At 47.9% G+C, this 19,387-nt stretch overlaps 1 protein-coding gene across 6 annotated transcripts; it reads left to right on the top strand.

Annotated features, from left to right (window-relative positions):
* The first annotated feature begins 590 nt into the window (after positions 1 to 590).
* On the top strand, positions 591 to 18,898 carry KATNB1 (katanin regulatory subunit B1). Of its 6 annotated transcripts, none has more exons than XM_080410971.1 (21): positions 591 to 781; positions 1,110 to 1,292; positions 1,572 to 1,670; positions 3,889 to 4,019; positions 6,083 to 6,200; positions 7,969 to 8,069; positions 8,608 to 8,649; positions 9,356 to 9,439; positions 10,410 to 10,525; positions 11,054 to 11,125; positions 11,386 to 11,536; positions 11,977 to 12,164; positions 12,288 to 12,421; positions 13,245 to 13,295; positions 13,471 to 13,547; positions 14,202 to 14,321; positions 15,301 to 15,450; positions 15,787 to 15,863; positions 16,253 to 16,327; positions 17,048 to 17,164; positions 17,765 to 18,898. In XM_080410971.1, the coding sequence occupies exons 2-21, from the start codon at positions 1,253 to 1,255 to the stop codon at positions 17,895 to 17,897; spliced, it is 2,076 nt and encodes a 691-aa protein (XP_080267097.1). In that variant the 5' UTR covers positions 591 to 781; positions 1,110 to 1,252; the 3' UTR covers positions 17,898 to 18,898. The 6 variants fall into 6 exon arrangements, with proteins under 6 accessions (XP_080267097.1, XP_080267098.1, XP_080267096.1 ...); XM_080410972.1 differs by lacking the exon at positions 591 to 781 and adding an exon at positions 788 to 973 and having other exon boundaries at positions 12,291 to 12,421; XM_080410970.1 differs by lacking the exon at positions 591 to 781 and adding an exon at positions 788 to 973.
* The last annotated feature ends 489 nt before the right edge of the window (positions 18,899 to 19,387 follow it).

The raw sequence follows: 19,387 nt of genomic DNA, 5'->3' as shown, positions 1-19,387 counted from the left end.
TCAGTTCAACACCCAGAAAGGAGACCAGAGCAAACTGAATGAAAAATCCTTCAACAGGTACTGGGGACATAGCTGGTGCCAGAGTCAGCTGATACGCATTATCAAGGACTAGCATCAAACTGATTTGATTTTCCCTTTTGATGGGGTTATTGGCTTCAGAGACAGAAAGCATAGAGGTGGCATGACTCTGCCTCAGCCAGGCTGCGAGAGCCCCCAGCATGGCTCCCTGGGGGGAAAACTGGCCCCAGGCCCCGGTGGGGGGTCAGAGGAGCCGATGCCAGCGCTTCCGGGCAAAAAACCACAGAAACGGGGCGGCCCGCTCCCAGCAGGGCCGGGCCCGTGACACCCGGCGAGGCCAAGCACCTGCTGCGGACGCACCGGCCACCGCTCGGGGGCGCCTGCGCGGCCGGCGGGCCCTGGCGGGGAAGGGCCTCTCGACCGCCCCGACAGAAGCTGTGCCGCTGCCGCCTCGGCTCCGGCCCGGCGCGCCGCAAAACGGCAGCCCCCACGGCTCCCAGCGCGGCTCCCAGCGCGGCTCCCAGCGCGCCTCCCTCCTTATTGGTCGCCTCGAAAGGCTCCGCCAAGAAGCTGCGTTGCGAATGGCTCAGCTGCTCGGCGGGCGCTAAGGCAACCGCCCCTGCCTCTGTTCCTATTGGCCAAGCGGCGTGCGGACGCGGGGCAAGCGCCGGGCGCGGCGATGCGGCACTCGGGGAGGCCGGGGACCGGCGGCGGGTGGCGGCCCTGATTGGCGGCGGCCGGGCGGAGGCGGGGCGCGGCCCAGGTCTGTGGTGAGGGGCCGGTTGGCTGGTGGCGGGCTGGGGGTGCGGGGCTGGCCTGGCCGCCGGCGGCTCAGCGTCTTCTCGGCAGCTCCAGGCGATGAGCCCCTGTGAGGCGGCGGAGGCGGCGGCCCGAGGAGCGCCTCCCGCCCGCCGGGCTCCCCGCTGGCCCGTCGCTACCGTGATGGCCGTCAGCGGTGAGGCCGCGCCCCGCGCTGCCGCCCGGGCGGGCGGTGGGCTGGCATCCCGCGCCTCGGCCCGGCCTTCCCGCGCCGGGGCCCGGCGTGGCGGGGGCGTCGCCGTAACCGCGGCTCGTGTTGTTTGTGCCTCCAGGGCGGCCGGGGCAGCGCGGGGGGGTGACTCGGCGGCCGTAGGACGCGGCGGCGGGGAGGCGGCCCAGTCGGGGCCGGGCGGCGGAGCCCGGGGAGGAGGAAGGCGCTTGGGCCCTGCCCGCCGGAGGGGCGCCGCGCCGAGCCATGGCCGCGGCCGTCACCGCCAGGACGGCGTGGAAGCTGCGTGAGTGTGGCCGGGCAGCCCCGGCGAGGGAGGGCGGGGGAGTGCCCCGCACGGAGCGGGGGGGCGGCGGAGGCGGTTTGCGGAGGGAGCTGGCTAATCCCCGCCGTGGGTGGCGATGCCCCGGCCCTCCTCCCAAGCTGCTGACGGGAATTTTGGGCTCGTAGAAATCTATTTGGAGAACACAGCAGCGTAGTGGAATAGCATAGGGCCCTGTCGTTCAGGGGGTCACAGCCTGTATTTTTTCTCACTCGTTGCTCTAACATTATCCTCAATTTCTAGCTAACCCCACGTGGCTCTGTTGTGGTACACGAGCAACCAAGGGAGAGATGGAACCGCTCCTTGGGAGCCCAGGCTGCAGCAGAGTTCCCTCTGTGTCAGGTTAGCCTGGTTGAAGCTGCCATTCCTTGCTGCTCAGGTGTTACAGAAGGTGCACTGAGCACTCTGCTGCAGGAGAGATGAGGTGATCTTTACAGGGCCTGTGTGCCTCATGCTCTTGAAATTGCTTTACAGGAGAGCGGTAAGGATTTGCTGCTTCTACATCCATTATTTTTCCTCCAGAGCACAAATCAGTGCTGGTCACTGCGGAGGTATTTCATAAGGGCTGTTGAGGAATGCTTAGAAACAATGGGGAGTGATCAGCTGTTCAGAAGTGCATGCTTTCGCAGCGACCTGGGCTCTAGGAATTGGCTAGCAGAAGTATGGTGTCCTTGACTGGTAACACATGAAGGGAGCTGAGATAATTGACTTAGTAATTTTGTGTCTTTTTGAGCAGAAATCCCTGAAACTCCAGTTATAGGAAAAACTGGAAGTCAATCAAGCTCCATTCTTTTTAAGCGGGCAGAAGTTCTTAATCTTCAATTTTGCTAGGCTCTGTCTCACCTTAGCATCCTCATTAGAGCAAGAAGCATTCTGAATGTTAGAAATGTTTCGGTTATGCTAATTAGGAGCTTAATATTACTGAACTGGTGGGTGATAATCTGGTGATGAAGACTTTGTTAAAAAAAAAAAAAGTTTGTGGTTTTAAGGAAATTGGCACTGCACTGGGGGAGTGGGTGAAGCCATCTGGCCAAGGCTAGCATCAGGTTGTAACCTGACTTTTAGGAACAAAGGGTTGAATGCTTCAGCAATGACTTTTAAACTTACAATATGTTATTAAGAATGAGATCAAGAGGAGAGAAAAAGTGGAGCTGCTGATGCACTCATTTCAGCAGCAGTGCTCAGCATCTGTCCTTTCAATTTTAACTAGCGAGTTGGTCTGTTAATGCTAATTGTATTGTTTGTTACCTTCAAGTCTGTGTATACGTATGTACTTTACTTTAGCACTGTCACATGGAAGATTGGTCTTTCAACACAATACAAGCGTATTTTCAAATTTTCCCTTCTCTTGTAATTTACAGACCAGTTACCTTTGTAAATTGAAAGGTGTTTCTCCAGCTAAAGTGAAAGTTGCATGGTTTTGCTTTCAAAACAGCACTCTGAGAGCTTGAGATCAAAGTACCTGTAATTATGGCAGCCATCTAATATCCTTTTGGATTAGCGTTGCATGTAAAATGATCAAATTGCTCATCCCAGCAAAACAATCCGAACGAAAGTTGGATTGATTGCTGCCTAGCCTTTTTACAAACAAGTTTCATAACTCTTACATGTGCAAATCCCGTGAACTTTCAAGGAGAACTGTAAGAGGAAGAAATTGTTAAGTGCATCAGCCAAAAGCCACTGTCAGAAATTTAACTGGATTTAAAAATCCACTGTGAAGATGAGATGTCCAAGCAAAGATGCTCATTTGGCTTCTCTTTTGGTCCAGAGTTGTTTCTTTATGATGAGGCTTCCTTGGATTTCTGTCACTGCAAAGCCCTCGGTGTCAGAGCTTCCCCTCAGCCTCCAGTTTTTTTAACAAGTCTTGTAGTATCGATCACATTTGTTCTTTTGTGCCCTTTTGGATATATATTCATCCTTCCTTTGTCACAGTTTCACACCTTTGCATTGCTAAATTTCACCTGTGTTACATAGTGGGAACCTGGCAAAGCCTCTGCCAAAGCTCAGAGAAGGGAGCTCCACCTATCCCCGCTGCTGAGTCTGACTCTTTTCTGTGTAAGGTAACAAACTGTGCTGCTGCCAATCTGCCAGTTCCTCTCAGGTTGGACAGGCTGCTGCTGCCCGGAATGGCATTACGGGGCCTTTTGATAGGTGACTCTGGCTGCTGTGTATTACTGCAGCTTGGCAGACAGCTCAGCTTACTGAGATCCACCCCGGGTACTGAAGGTAAAGCAGCTTCTGTGAGCAGGTTGCCACAGCTGAGCAGGTCTTTAAAAGCTACCGAGCTGCTGCTGGTGAGAGAAGGTGCTTTTTGTAAGCCACATGAGCACTGGAGCTGTGGGGCTTGGTCAGCAAATGCCTTAAGTACAGCAGGCAGAGCCAAGATGGACTGTTTCAAGCAAGATAATAGTGTGACTTCTTATCTGAAGAGTAGGCTGCTACAGGTTGTTCGGTGGAAACTGGAACATTTTTCTGGAGGGAGAATATTTTTTTAGTTCTTTGGGAGGGATGGGATGAAAATTATTATACTAGCTCATAATAACTGTTTTGTTTTGTGCAGAAGAGATCACGGCTCACAGCAGCAATGTATCCTCACTAGTCCTAGGAAAAAGTTCAGGCCGGCTGCTGGCAACTGGAGGAGATGACTGTCGGGTCAACATATGGTCAGTGAAGAAGCCCAACTGCATCATGGTAAGAACAGGCCCGTTTCCAGCTTTTGGGGGATGGGAATATTAATTCTGAGGTATAGAGGGTAAGGGAAAAGATTGTTGGGTTGTAGCCTGTGTGACTTGTAAATGGAGTTTACCAACATGAAGCTGGATGACTGGATTCTAGCGAAAGATGAGCGCAGGATTCAGTAACTGGTGAGACCGCTAGCTCAGGAGAGAATCTGGAATGGATGGCTGCTTCAGCTGGGCCAGTGCTTGCTCAGGCAATGAATATTGTGCCTTCCATTACAGGCTAGCTACAGATAATTAAATGCAGCATTTTGTATGAGGTCAGCTATTTTTAGTGCAAGCTACAGGGGACAGTTTGCCCTCATAGCAGGAAGCATCCCCAGCAGGATGCATTCCGACCTGTCCCACAGTCACTAACTATCCACGCAAAGTTTGTCGGAATAGTTCACTAACTTGCATGTAGGCTGGGGAAGAGTAGTGCTGGGCACACTGTGTAGGGTTACCCCAGCAGTAGCACATCATAAATATATTTAACACATGTCTATCCTGCATTGCTTTTGCTTTGAGTTGGTGTTGTGGAAAACCATCTTTAGCAAGTCTCCCTTGTCACTTTAATTAAGAACATTATTGTGTTGTGTTATGGTAGGCATATCTGTAGCCACTGTGACCCTTCTGAGGAAGAAATTGGGGAAGTAGGAGCAAAAAGGCTAAAAGGAGAATGTGCCTACTTTATTTTTCCATTCATTTCCTGCATAAAGAGGTTGAAATAGGTGGAAAAGATGTTGCTCACTTTTGGCAGTGCTGTGCTTTTTGCATAGTGTAGTTAGGCTGTGTCTTTCCAGACTTGGTAGTGGCATGACAGTAGCTTGAAACCAGAATCTTCAACCTTCTTGTGGAAGGAAATGACTAATTACCTCCGTACCCGTTCTTGGGAGCAGAGAGCTGTACTTGTGTGCTTCCTGGGAACCACAGACATAAGAAGCTGGTCTTTCTGAGAGGCAGGGATTGACTGGAGCTGCTGAGGGCTTGTGTCATTCTTGTATATCAAAAGAATCTTGATTTTTTGAGGGGTTGTGCTGTATATTTTGTTCTCCAAAATTAATTTTTAGTGTTTATATTGTTAGGATTCTAGATGTTTATGTGTTGGGGGAGAGGAAGAGGAGGAGCTTTCCAAGTAGCCTTGTGACTTGGTTCAAGTTTTGAGCTCTGATTTCTCACTAAACAGTGACAGTTGCAGCTGTAGAGTCTGTAAAGGATTTCCAGTTGCATGTGAAATCCCAAGAAAGCCCCATAAGAACAGATAGCTTGTAACTGGTGTTTGATTCTGTACGTGTGTGGGAGGCACACAGCTAGCTTAGCTATTTAAAAAGACCTGTTTGATGTGGGAGTAAAGCATAGAATACTGCTGAACTGACAAGAAAAAGTCTGCAATAGTGGTATTGGTTTTCTAGCGCTAGTTTTAAATATTCTTGTGTTTTAATTAAATACTGTCCTTTTCTTGTAAGCTTGTAGATGCTCAAGGATGAAAGGAACTGCATACATATGAATTACTACCTTATGCCACGAGTTAATACTTTAGTAATAGCACCACATTATCACTGTGACACCCATTGCTGGCAGCAACATACGGCTTCTTGCTTATGTGGCGATTTCGAAGTAGCCCTGCTTTTGCTCTTGCTTTGGTTTTGTAACGAGTTCATGACACTTTCAGAGCAAACACTGTGCCATTGCACTTGCACAGCATGATTTTTATAATGTAAGCATGTGTCAGCCCTGTCTGGGCACCTGCACCTAATGTTTAACTGCCCGTGTCTCTGTTGGTGCATCCTTTAAAACTTAGTAGCGTGCCCCGGAAAGTGGGATAATGCGGAAGACATGTGCACGGGGCTATATGCAGTGATGGTCTTTAGGGTGCTCTACCATACTGGTAGCTGATGAGGAAAGAGGACCAGTGGCACTACCAGGTAATCCCAACTCATGACTAAATGCTTTAGTTACCCTTCAAGTATGAGCAATGTCATTGTGGACAGGGCTGTGTCAGTAGCAGTTGGTTGTGACTCATGGTTTCCTTTGCAGAGCTTGACAGGCCATACAACACCCATTGAGAGCCTACAGATCAATGTGAATGAGAAGCTCATTGTCGCAGGGTCCCAGTCAGGGTCCATTCGAGTTTGGGACTTGGAAGCTGCCAAAAGTACGTTTCTGTGAGTTTTCACTTCTGTTAATGCACGCTTTTTGGAATATCCTTATGCTTGATATGTATACTGACCCAGAAGAGTACTTCACTCAAGGAACAGGAGCCTGGCATTGCTTTCATCTTAATTTCCAGCCCTCTCAGAGGGCTTTTGTGTGCTTCCTACTGAGACGGCAGAGCTGCGTGTGCACGCTCAAACAGAAATTTGTACGTGTATTGTGGATACTGATCTGAGGAACTAGCTGCCAGGGTTTTGACCTGAGTATGTTTGAAAACTATATCCCACATCAGTTTCCATGCATGTATAGTGTAACTAGGCGTATGGAATTTGTATTCGGTCTCCTTGTCAACATCAATAAAGGGATCCAAAATCAGATTGGAAGATTTAAGTATATTAGGTTTTGTACAAGTCCAGGAATCCCCTGCTTGCTGGCCTCTTATTCTCATTCTTAGGCTCTAACTTTTCTTTTTTCCCTCAAGTGATTGTTCTCCCCTTTTGCTCTTGCGTAGGCATATAAATAAACAAATACATGATTTTTAATAAACGATAAAAGCTATGAACTTGTTGAGCTCTGATCCTTGAAAGACCAACTGTTGAGTCATGCTTTATTTACTGCATTTTTCTCAAATCCTAGAACAAGTTTGCAAAGGCACCATGAAGCACTTGGGTGCATTCCAGGAGGAATACCATAAAATGACTGAATACTTCTTACAGGTTGCTACTTGTTCATAGAAAGGATATGTAATGGAAATGGACTTACACTGGATGAGCTAAGAAGGCAAATGGCATAAATAATAAAAAGCACTTTTGTTGTTCAGTTAGAATGTCTTCAGTTATAAAATAATTTGGCTCTACCAGTGGAGAGTAACTGATCTGGCTGAATTTATGAGGAGACCTGTGAACCAGCATCTATGCAAATGACCGCTCCAGGTCTGGCTCAAGAGCTAATTTCTGCCAGGGGAATCATCAGACTGTTCCAGATGATGGAGAGAGATTGCCCTTGTTGCTGTATGAGCAATTTTTCTCCCTCAGAGCTGAGTTCTGCATTTGTCTCTACTTTTGGAGATACAGTATACCAGTTCTGCTGGTCCTTTCTGGTTTCCAGAGCTACAAGGGGCGTTACTTGGTTGATGTCTTGCTGAAATGCTGTGGTCATTTCTTTGTCTCATGCTTCCTAAGCGTCCTTTCCTGGTCTTTGGGATGCTTCTTGAGAGGGGCAGTTGAAGGAGTACAGGGTGAATATTGGAACCTAAGAAGCAGAAGTTTTGATTGTGCCTGGGTGGGGGTGCAGAGTCCAGGGAAAGGGACTGCCTAATAGCTGCAAGGTGAATGATGCAGGCAATCAAATGTCCCTTTCACTTCCTGGCTAACACAGTCCTTGTGGGTTCCCCCTGCCCCTTTTGCTCCCTTTGTAAAGAGTGGAAGGAGACACTGTCTGACAGAAGTATGGCTTTTCAGTTTTATTTTCAAAATGGAGAGCTTTGGAGTTTTAAACATAGTTTCCATACCTCAGGACAGGACTTCCATTAGATTCGTTGAACATGGGCTCTGTACTGCTGTTCCTTTGCATTGCAAGGGTAAAGTCAGAAACAATTCCGTAAAATAATGTATACAGATGAATAAACAGTATGTAGCATAATGTCCGTTGTATTAGCATGTGCTTAATGGTGAGGGTAGTATGGCTAAACTTTTGTGCTGCATTGGGGGAAGTGAACTACTAAATATTGTTCCTATTCCTTCTCCCTGCTCTGCTGCTCCTTTTCCCAGTTCTTCGTACCTTACTTGGTCACAAAGCAAATATCTGCAGCCTTGATTTCCATCCTTTTGGAAGCTTTGTGGCGTCTGGCTCTTTGGACACAAACATTAAGGTAAAACGCAGCTTTCCCTAGAGATTGCTCTCTTTACTTGCAATATTTTTGTTTTGAAGAGTGCCAGAATGTGTTTTGTGCCAAGCTGTTGGTAGATCCTGTACGTCGTCATTTCCATGTGTGTGGGCAGGTGTATTTATGAGTGCTTGTGAAATCTGTGCATGTATTTTCACAGTGGTAGCTCATGAGTGTGACTCCTCTGTTGTGGAATGTGGCTCCAAGTAAGATGCCAGCTGAGACCTGGTGTCAGCAAACACAGATGTCCTGATTGCTGTGGACTGCATCTGCTTCATCAGGCTGGTATTTGACTGTAGGAACTGAGCTTCTGTAGTAAGAAACACCTTACAGAAGTGATTCTCGCTTGGGCAGTCAGGTTAGGAAATACCCCTGAAGCAAACAGGTTCACCAGCCCCTCCAGTGTTTTCATTCTGCGGTTTCTGTCAGCTTGGTGACAAGGAGAGCTCTTGTTCTGGTGCGACTCTTCGGCTCCCCACATACTGCTGTAATCATACCTTTTGTTTGCTTTTCTTCCCTGTAGCTCTGGGATGTAAGAAGAAAAGGCTGTGTCCTCAGGTACAAGGTAAAATGCTTCGTTAGTTTTCAGATGAAGAGGGGAGATAGATTTCTGTTGGGGACTTGTGAGCAAACCTGAAAGTGATTATGTACAAATAAAAATAACTTCCTAGTTTTCCAGTATGAAAATAAGAGCTGCACGATTTGTGAAGTGGCCTGGCAAACCTCTGCAGGCCTCTGTGAACTGTGTGGGAATATGAAATGGATATCGTAGGAGTTACTGTGTACTATAGTCTGGTTGGCTTCAGTGGAGAACAGAGAGCATCCGTGACTGATTCTTTATATTGTGACTGATGCTACGGTGCAAGTCCCCACTGGTCTGAGTTGGTTCTATTCTTGGGGCCGTTTTCTACCCAAGGAGCTTGCTGAATATTAATTTCATTTAGAAACCAACTTTGTGACACAGCATTTCTATATGACCACCCATAAATCTGTGTAATTTAAAATTTATTTTTATTAATTAAGCCAGATCTGTATTTACCACACTTAAACTGATGCTAGAGATGTCTAGATGAGAGAGATGATATGCATTTAGTGTGGATGGGTGTAGCTTTTGAGTGTAGTGTTTAGTGTTCTGTCAGCTGTGGACTCTGTGACAGTTACTTCATTTGATTTGATCTTATTATATAGGATTGAAAGACAAAAGCCAGAATTCCCTTTAGAGGGGGTGAGGAGAAACTACTATAAACTACCATTTGTTTTTCTCATTTCAGGGTCACACAGAAGCAGTTCGGTGTCTCCGCTTTAGTCCTGATGGGAAATGGTTAGCCTCTGCTGCTGATGATCACACTGTAAAGGTAACTTATTGTGACACCTTCCTTATGTGCCAAATGCTGGGATCATCTTTGTACCAGGCGTTACCAGCACTCACTCACAAACACCTTTAGTTCATTAGGCAGCTGGCTGAGCCCTGTGGCTTTGCAGGGACCAGTCTGTTGATGAGTCTGGTCATGTCCAGTGGCCCACAACCTCAAGAAAAGAGCTGGATGTGTTGAAATGCACTTATCCAACAGACATGTTGGCACTATGCACATAAAAGTTCAAGTTTTGTTAGATGTTAGAGTTGTGATACGTGAACATCAACCTCAGTCATTTCAGTAAGCGCTACCGAATGAGTTGCCCACAGCATGTTGCTTTGCCATACCCATTTTTGGTTCTGCTCAAGTTAATTCAGTAGGAGTGCATTATCATACATATTGCTTATGATTATCAGTCTGAAAATTGCTGTCAGGACGGCAAGAGAAGGAATTCAGAAAAGTATCGATTGAAACAGTGACTTCAGTTGTTTCAGATGTGGTGTGGAGGAATGTAGGTGAAGGACTGATTCTTCGGCTTCACGTGAAATAAACTGGTCAATCATTTCACTGGATTTTTCAGTGAAGACTAGAGCACAGGAAGTATTAATTGCTAAGGGATTTGGAGTTTTTTGATTTTTGTTCATTTGCTTTTGAGATGCAATCTGTGGGGACGGGTGGAAGTGCTGTATTTTATCCCAGTCTCTAAATATAAACCAGAAACTTCTAGGGGGCGAATGAAATGGAAAATTTATAAAGAATAGCAAAGATAAAAGAAGAAAAATAAAAAAAATGCAGCCTTAAATAACTGGGATGGTACTCCTTCCCTGATCTTTGCTTTCTTTGACAAACTTGAGTCTGTTCTTGGAGGGGGAGAAATGTTAGGAGGCTGCCAGTACAAGAAAATCCAAAGTGTATTGGAATTCTCTACTGTTAAATCTTTTCAAGAGTCTCTGTATTTTCCTTCTTCCAGCTGTGGGATCTGGCTGCTGGGAAGATGATGTTCGAGTTTACAGGACATAGCGGCCCAGTAAATGTTGTTGAATTCCATCCCAATGAATACCTTTTGGCTTCTGGCAGCTCTGACAGGTACATACGGGGAGGGAGGAAGAAGGGAATTGTATGTGGCAGTTTCCTGATGCCCTTCCTTTTGGGAACATGGAAAATAGGAACGTCACACAACTCAAACCTGCCATTGCAAGAGCCTGACATCTAGGCAGCAGCACATTACATCTGTGATGGGCAGAACATTGAGAGCTTGCCTTCTCATCCAAAATTGACGACACCTTCTACCACACTAGAAAACAATCCAATAGTCTCAAGGTAATCCGCTAATCGCTAATTCAGCTGACATTTTATCTGAATAGCAAGCAGCCCTGCTCAGCTAGCAGGGTGACCTCTTAGATCTGACTCAGAGCTAAATACCTGCCTGTATCCAGAGTTTCTAAGCATCCGTGGCTGGATTCATGGATCTTTAGCTAGACTAGCCTCCTGTGTTGGCTCATATGTGCACAACAGTGAAAGTCATTCTAGCTGTTAGCATACTACTTCAATTCTGGATCCTACATCAGATTTCTAGAGGGGTGAGAAATTATTTTTCTTCTTGTGTGTGTGCAGGACTGTTAGGTTCTGGGACTTGGAGAAGTTTCAAGTTGTGAGCTGTATTGAAGAGGAGGCTACTCCTGTCAGGTATATTAAATTCCTGTTGCAGTATACTACTAGGCAGAGACTAAAGTGGGGGTGAAGGGAGGAATTCCTGAAGGAGAGACTTTACTGGGGAGAAGTTTGGGCTGTTGGAGATGTTGCACAGGTGAGCACTAGATGGGTGGGTTCGTTGTTAGAAAGGGGTCTGGAGGTTGTCAGTGAAGCCAGTTACAGCCCTGGGGTCCTCGTGGGACTAAGCAAGTTTGGAAGAGCTGTGCCTGATTCTCCACATGCCTTCCTCCCAGGTGCATGCTCTTCAACCCAGATGGCTGCTGCTTGTATAGTGGCTTCCAGGATTCGCTGCGTGTGTACGGCTGGGAGCCCGAGCGCTGTTTTGATGTGGTGTTGGTGAACTGGGGAAAAGTAGCCGACTTGTGTATCTGTAACAACCAGCTGGTAAGCCACTGCTCCTGGGGAGTGGGGGAGGTGGCTGCAAAACACAAGATAAAATCCTCCTGCCTTCTTGCAGGCCTTCTGCCCTTTAAGCTTATATCAGACTGTAAGTGGCCAGGGCTTGCTATGTGCCCAGCATTTAGATAAAGATGATGTGCTTTTGCTTTTAGCAGCCTCATGCTCCACTTTGTCTCTCTTTGGCTTCTGGAGGAAAGCCCCAGTTCTTGGGGGTTGGTTTGACTAGTATTTAGAAGCTATGCTTGAAAAAAGCGTTGTTGTAGCCTTTCGTAAAACATTGGCAGCTTCAAATTGAAACAGCCAAAGGACTGAACGGAGAAATTCTCAAGCGTGGTTGCTCAGGGTCACTCCATCGTGCCTGTTCTCAAAAAGGCTGGCATGTACCCCGCTCCCTGATGAATTACCTTAATCTTTTGCCTCTGCAGATAGGAGTTTCCTTTGCACAAAGCACAGTCTCTTCCTTCGTTGTGGATCTTGGCAGAGTCACCAAGTCAGATTCTATTCCTCATGGGCTGATCAGGGATGATGAGCCTCTTGTGCCACCTACCCCCACGGGGTCCTCCCTTCGCCGCATCTATGACAGGCCCTCAACTAGCTGCAGCAAGCCACAAAGGTAAGGGAATCTGCTGGCATGTTGAATTTCAGGATTTTAAGGAAGTGTACAAGGAGCTTAGTGCTCTTGCTTTCTCTGACAAAGTCCCTATGACTTGCCCTGACAGCATCTCTTTTTCCACAGCAGAGTGAAGCACAACTCTGAGAGTGAGAGGCGCAGTCCTAGCAGTGAAGATGACAGAGATGAGAAGGAATCAAAGGCAGAGATCCAGAACCCAGAGGATTACAAAGAGATCTTCCAGCCCAAGAATGCTATCTGTCAGTACCGAGGTTTATTGTGCTTTTGAGTGGTGTTTGTATTAGAGCTGTAGGCGCTAAACTGATTCAGTAGAAGTGAGCTTTGGCTTATTATAATAGGGGCTTCGCCTGTGACTGGGAGAGTTTAGAAAACTTTTCTTTAGTAATCTGTACTTGGACACTGAACCATACAGATCATGTTGGTGAACTGCTGGAAGGTGGCGCCTTTACTAGGGCGCAGTGATGTCTAGTTGAAGCCTGACTCAGAATACAGAGCTCTATTGTAAGCATACTGTCTTCCTGTCCTGATTAGGAAGGACTACTGTGTTATGAGATCTTTATTAGGTTAGAATTTTTATATGTATAAAAACAGCAGCCTTCATTAAAGAAGGAAAGTCAAAATGTTTTGTTAAAGCAGAGATTGTTGTTTAGGAGGCATAGTGCAGTGCCTGTATCTTGTATTTCTATGTAAATGAGAAAAATGAGATACTCTTTCTAAGGAATTAATAGTCATTATTTTGATTTACTTATGTAAATCAATTTAGCAGGCGGTGAATTTTTTCTAATGTAACTTGTTGTGACAGTGCCTTTTCTTGTGCTTCACACCTCTACAGCAGCAGTGAACTACACGGGTCAGTTTTGTCTTTCCCATCCATGAAGGCTGAAAGCCTTTGGCTAAACTCAGCAATAGCATCAGGGTCTGAAGGAGATGACTCTGCTTGCCCTATCACTGATAACCCTAATCTGTGCAGTTGCTGGAGACCTCTCAGCTCCAAGGTTGATTTATCACTATTCTGTAGCCTTGGATACTCCTTCATTTCCCTCCCCCCTTCCTCCTGTGTAGGTCGAACTCCTCCTCGAAGCAGTGAGCCATTTCCAGCACCTCCTGAGGATGGTGAGTATGAAAAGGACCCATTGGTGGGAATGGGGCTAATGACCCTCAAAAGAGGGAGTGCTGCATGTCTGCAGAAATGACTACTTGTACTCTTAGCTATACAGAACTGTTGCTTTCAACTTCCCTTGAAAGGAGCAATCGGTTTCTGTTTTTCTACTTCTTTCCATCTTGCTAGAGCCTGTAACTGCGAAGGAAGCAGTGAAGCCCAGCCAAGCTGCGGATGTCCAGACCCTATTGCCAAAGCAAGAACTTGTACGTACTGTACGGTCTGTTAATAGCTGTTCACACTCCCACTGTGAAAGATATGTGAGTGCTGGAGACTTTACGATTTCTAATTGAGCTGATACCTTTACTGAAGAGCTGTAAAAGTGCAGCTCCAGTCTTTGGCCTGTCATGTCTCTTGCCTGAGCAGTAGAATTGAAGGCCAGGCCTCCAGCAGGTGATGGCTTTATTGCTTTTATTCCCTTCTTGCACTTGCAGTGGTGTTTCTCCTTGTATCTCAAAATTAAGGTGCTCTGAGGAGAACCAAGTGCCAGATTCCTGCAAGTGCTTGAACTGAAGCTATTTTGTCACCAAAATTGCAAGCAGCTGATGGACCGGGATAGATTACACTGGCTTCCTGAGAATTCTCTCTTAGCCTTCAGGTTGGCCATGGCCCGTTTCCCTCATTTTAGATGCTGATAACGACGACTGCGCTTGGCACTTCTGCTGGGAATTCTACATGTTCTTTGCAAACCTTAAGTGTGTCTTAGCATGTATCTGAGAGACACTATTGCCTGTTAAATTATGCTAGCAAATTGGAGACTGCTTCTGCATTGGGACCCTGCTGTAAGAGGAAAGTGGGTCAGGACATCAGACTAGGGCCAGCCTGCTGCTGCTAGAGCTTTTACCTGATTTTTCCTGCAGCCTGATCCGGTTCAGAGGCCACCCATTGCCTCCTCAACTCCATTGACCAAAACAGAGCCGTCGGTGATTCCTGCAACTAGGAATGAGCCCATTGGCCTGAAGGCCTCTGACTTTCTACCAGTAAGTATCTCTGGACAAAAGTTGCCTGCTGGTGTCTGTTGGGTGGCGTCAGAAAGGGGGTTCTGTGAGGCACAAGAGCTGCCTTGGGTGCTTTCTGCAGCCCTCCGTACTGAATGAGAACGTGTTAATTCCCACTCTTCTTCTGCTCACTTGGTGCCCCCCTCCCCCCGCCCCGCCAGCTTACTCTTCTGCCTCCCAACTGTTTTGACTTGCAGTTCCTGTGAAATCAACACCTCAGGGTTGCTGGACCCAGGCCCCGTTGCAATTGACAGCGGGCTGATGCGAACTTGTGTTGATCCAGGCTTGTGAAGAGTGTGTTATCAAAGCAGAGAGCAAGGGATGAGACTGAGACTCTGATTAATTCCATATGCTGGACAGCAATTAATTTAGGAAATTGGTGTCCGCCATTACCTGTCTATAATTATTTCATAGGAGTCTTTGCCTTTTGTGTCTCAGAGGCCTCTTGACCTGTCTTGGGGAGGATATTCCCTGTCCCGAGAAGGGAGAAGGACCAGGGCATCCTGATGATCCTAAACTCTGTGAACAAAGGAAGTAGTGGTTCCAGCATGGCTTGGGCAGGAATCAAATTGCGAGTCTAATAAATTGTGTAAGAACTATGCTTTGTAATGAAATGTTCCAATTTCAGATGAATGTTTCACATAAAAAATGGGGTTTATGTGAAAATGTTCCTTCATCAAAACACACTGGTTTTGAAAACTTATTTTGATTCACCTTGTCTTAATTTTGAACTTCTCCAAAGCTTCAAACGTGTTTGTGATTGATGTAGTAGAAAAGGCAGAAGAGAAGTAACTGAAATCAGAGCAAATTAAGCATTTCCATTTCAAAATGTTTTTAAAACAATCTGCAAGGAAGCCAGTATTTACTGGCACTCAGCTCTTGCCTAGGCCAGGGAAAGCTCCTGCCCTTCTGTGCCATCCTGCTCTGTTACTGCTGTTTCCATTGATGTCTGTACTTTCAGGCTGTGAAAAACCAAAGCCAGACTGAGCTTGTGGATGAGGAAGCCATGTCCCAGATCAGGAAAGGCCATGAGACTATGTGTATGGTGCTCACCAGCCGTCACAAGAATCTGGACACAGTGCGGGCTGTATGGAGCACCAGTGACATCAAGGCAAGGATTGGAGATACCTGGGGTTCATGAGGGGAGCACCTGAGCAACTATTTTTGGCTTGTCTGGGGCTGGTTCTGCCTCTTGCACAAAAGGCAGGGTCTCTCAGCTTTTGTCTCTGGGAGTGCACCGCAGAGTGCTGCTGTGTCCCACCTGCGGTTTGATGGTCACAAAGAAACTTGGAGAAAACTTTCTCATGCAACAGTTATCTTCTCTTCCCTAGCCAACTCCACGTTTCCTCTACCTTGTTTTTGAAAAGTGGCACTTGGTACGTAACTGCATTAGCCTAGCCAGTTTGAGCTTTGCAATAGATGGCTTTTTCTTCCTGTTCTCTCTCAGAACTCTGTCGATTCTGCAGTGGCGATCAACGATCTGTCTGTTGTTGTGGACCTCTTGAATATTGTCAACCAAAAAGCGTGAGTCCTGGGTTGGGGCAGCCCCTGGGATGCTTGAGAGCCATCGGCTGGGCACCGGGAGCGGGGGCGCCGCATCGGACCCACCTTGCGTGCAGTGGGCGATGGCAGCAGGAGATGCGTGTGCTTGTAGCCAGATCTTCGTCTGCAGTGCCAGTAACTGCTGGAGTTGTGTGGGGCCTTTTCGGTAGGCAAATGATGTCTTGCAAGGAAAATCGGTCTTGAGGCTTTATATGTCAGGGCCTGCCACTTTCTATCACAAGGGGGAGTCGGTGACTTGCTCAGTAAACTTGAGTGCCGCTGGCTGGGGTCTTTTGGCAGAAAGCATTTGTGTCAGCTCAGCCGTGTAGAGCCTCAGTCTCCGGTCTCAGAATGTGTCCTTTTCTTTTCAGGTCTCTCTGGAAGCTGGACTTGTGTACTATAATCCTGCCACAGATAGAAAAACTACTCCAAAGTAAATATGAAAGGTGAGGCCCCGAGAACATGGTGTGCTTGGGGGACAGGGTGTAGATATACATAGGAGAGCTCCACTGGGTATTTTTTAGCTGAAAGGAAATCCTGAAAAATCACAGCAGATACAGCATAATGCCAACGCAACACCTGAAAAAGAGCAATGGAGCTGCCAAGTGTATGTGGGCAAAGGTATGGGAAGTACGCATGGACAGGAAGAGCAGGGTATTGGGATTTGGCGTGGGTGTGTTGAAGGCAGCTCTGACAGCCAGGAGGGGTCATATCGATATGAAACAGGTGGGTGCTGCACACTGGTGTGAATGCACCTGTTGGCTTGGGACAAGGGGAATGAAGTTCTGCAACAGCCTTGGGGTCACTTGGAAGATTACTTTGAACCGCGTCATAAGGTGGCAAAAAAAAATAATGCAGCCTGTCAAGGGGCTCTTCCTTTCTGCCAAGAGAGAGGCTCCTGTCAAGTCCCCATGGCAGGACATCTCTGCTTTTGAGCAGAAAGGTCCTGCATAGCAGGGTGTATGCCAGGACCTTTGGAAAGGGCTGGCTTTGTCAGTCTTGACTCAAACCAAGATGTGTTGGTGCTTGGCCATTGCTCTCCTTACCAGATTACAGCGGTGGGGCAGGGCTCATTTGAGTAGGCTACCCCAGTGACTGGTTGAGAGTGAGGGCTGCGTGCTGGGAGGACAGGAATGAAATTCAAGTGGGGCCTGTTTGTTTTTCAGTTACGTGCAGACTGGCTGCACCTCCCTGAAACTCATTCTTCAGAGATTCCTGCCACTGATCACAGACATCCTCACTGCACCACCTTCTGTCGGAGTGGACATCACCAGAGAGGAGAGGTGAGGCACTTACCTCCTCTTGCTGTGCTCCCTTTTTGAACCCGCCTTTCTTTCGGGTGAGCTTTGCTCCTCGCCAATGAAACTTTGATACTAGACTGGGCATGCCTTCCCTTTTGTCTGCAAAAACACCAAACCCTCCTGCTCTGAGAAAAAAACCAAGGACTGCTTTTCCCTCTGTTACTGTATTGAGTCATACCTAAATAAAGTGTGAGTATGTCGGGAGTAAAACCAACCTGTGGCTTCACCTTCTACCTCACAAGACACATGAGTTGTCAGCTGGGCCCCGGATTTCCAGTTTATTCACGGAATAGCTGTGCTCTGAGAATTGGCCCTCTGAAAACAGCACCTCCTTCCTCCCTGGACTTTACTGCCAAAGGGGAAGAGAGGAGTGAAAGAGCCCTTATATGGATGCCATTCTCCTGCATCATCAGGGCGTGAGCTAAATACATGGTGTTCCTGCAGAGCCACGCTCACATTTCATCCTCTTCCAGGCCATTTGCAGGGCTTGTGTTGCATCTTTGGCGCTACAGAAACAAGCACATCTCTTGGGAATCTGAGGATTGATGCTGTGTCCGCTGTATTTATTTTTTTTTTTTGCAGGCTCCATAAATGCAAGCTGTGCTACAAGCAGCTGAAAAACATCAGCAACATTGTCAAGAGCAAGTCAGGGCTCAGCGGCCGCCACGGTAGTGCCTTTCGGGAGCTGCATCTCCTCATGGCTGTCCTGGAGTGACAGCTGCCACCAAGCTCCCCTCTGCTCTTGGTCTGGCTGGATTTCACCTCTCTCCATGTGTCCATCTTCCCCCTCCCCAGCACGGTAGGGAAATGGAATCTCACTGGCTGGTCGCCTACCCAGCCCTGGTGCCTTACGGGCTGGGACCTGAGTGGAGAGACGTCTGCTGTGTGAGGGGACCTGGCTGGTGGACAGCCCTGCAAAGCCCCTGTAGGGAAGCAGCTTCATTTCAGCTCTTCATCTCTGCATCAAGCTCTGACTGCTCTGTCTCTGTGTGCTGGCCTTTCCCTGACGGGTGCAGGGGGGACGCTCTGAGCCTGCTGTCGCCCCTCCTGCACCTGTGTGTGTTGTTGGTTCTTGTTGCTTGGCTCTGTGGGCTGGGGCTGGCTGGCCCCGCTCTCGTTGTGCAGCGCTGAGGACTGCAGTGTCTACCCCCCAAAAGCCTGCTGTGGGGTGGAGTGCCCTTTCCCTACAGAAGGGACTTAACTGCCATGTGAGACCAGCCCCTTTGGTTTGCTTTGTCAAACATGAAGCAGGACACCGTGCCCTCTTGCCTGGTGTAGTCTCAAGGACCTGTATCAGGAGGAGGCTGTCTCTTGGCTTCACAAAACTCTGCTGGCACTCTGGGCCGCAGAAGATTCCTCGGACTGTTGCTGGGATCTGTCTACCTGGATATGTTAAAGTATGTGACTTAAACAGGACTTGTCATATGTGTTTCCCTTTGGGGTAAAAGTCTGGGAGGGCGGGGGATCAGAGGGACATGGACTAATGTCTTTGTATATCTGCCGGGCCACTCTTAGAGGGTTTGGGTTCCCCCCCAATAAATGTCTGTGAGAATCTTTCTGTCCCTCTTTTCTTTCCTGTGGGGAAAGAGGTTCCTGTTAAGTGCTTCCCCTGCTCCTCCCAGCCTGTCTCTGATCTTATACACTGGAGCCTGTTCTCCCAGAAACTGTAACTTATAACTAATTGTATTAAAAGATTTGTAACTTTTTAAAAAAAGATGCGTTAAGTGCCTGAATCTCTTGATGTACTGTTCACCTTCGCACAGCTGCTGGCTGGGAGCGTCCAGGGAAAGCAGGGCTCTGTTCCCTGCGTGCCCCGTGGGGAAGCTGGCTGTTCTCACCCTTCCTGCTGGGAGGCTGTGGTGAGTAAGTGGATGCTGTGAGCGAGTTGGAGAGACGACACTCGCCAGGTGGTTCACTGAAACCCTGGGGGAGGTTTCACTCTGCTGGGTAGTTCCCAGCCCAAAAAGCAGCGTCATCATTTGTGGCTTGTCCTTCTCCCTGGCTGATGCAGATCTCCCCACCTGATTCCTGGCAGATCTTGGCCTAGCAGCAGTGCTGTGTCTGCATGGTTTTCGGTGAGCTCCTGTGCCAGGTGCTGGTGGTGTAGGAGACGGGTCCAGATGTGCATGGTGGGGCCAGCAGGAAAGCTAAAGCCAAGCCCTACCTTGCTGATACTTCATCCAAATACAGTCAGGTTTTAGGAAC

The sequence above is a fragment of the Falco punctatus genome, assembly GCF_963210335.1.
Source record: "Falco punctatus genome assembly, chromosome: 14".
In the NCBI taxonomy this organism is placed as follows: Eukaryota; Metazoa; Chordata; class Aves; order Falconiformes; family Falconidae; genus Falco; species Falco punctatus.
Note: the sequence above shows the minus strand (reverse complement) of the source record. Positions and strands in the feature narration are given on the sequence as shown.

Bases quoted from the DNA above. Each gene is read 5' to 3' on its own strand.
- KATNB1 (XM_080410971.1), top strand. From the start codon at position 1,253: ATGGCCGCGGCCGTCACCGCCAGGACGGCGTGGAAGCTGC. The intron at 4,020-6,082 runs GTAAGAACAGGC...TTTCCTTTGCAG, and splicing joins AGAAGCCCAACTGCATCATG to AGCTTGACAGGCCATACAAC. The intron at 13,548-14,201 runs GTACGTACTGTA...TTTTTCCTGCAG, and splicing joins TATTGCCAAAGCAAGAACTT to CCTGATCCGGTTCAGAGGCC.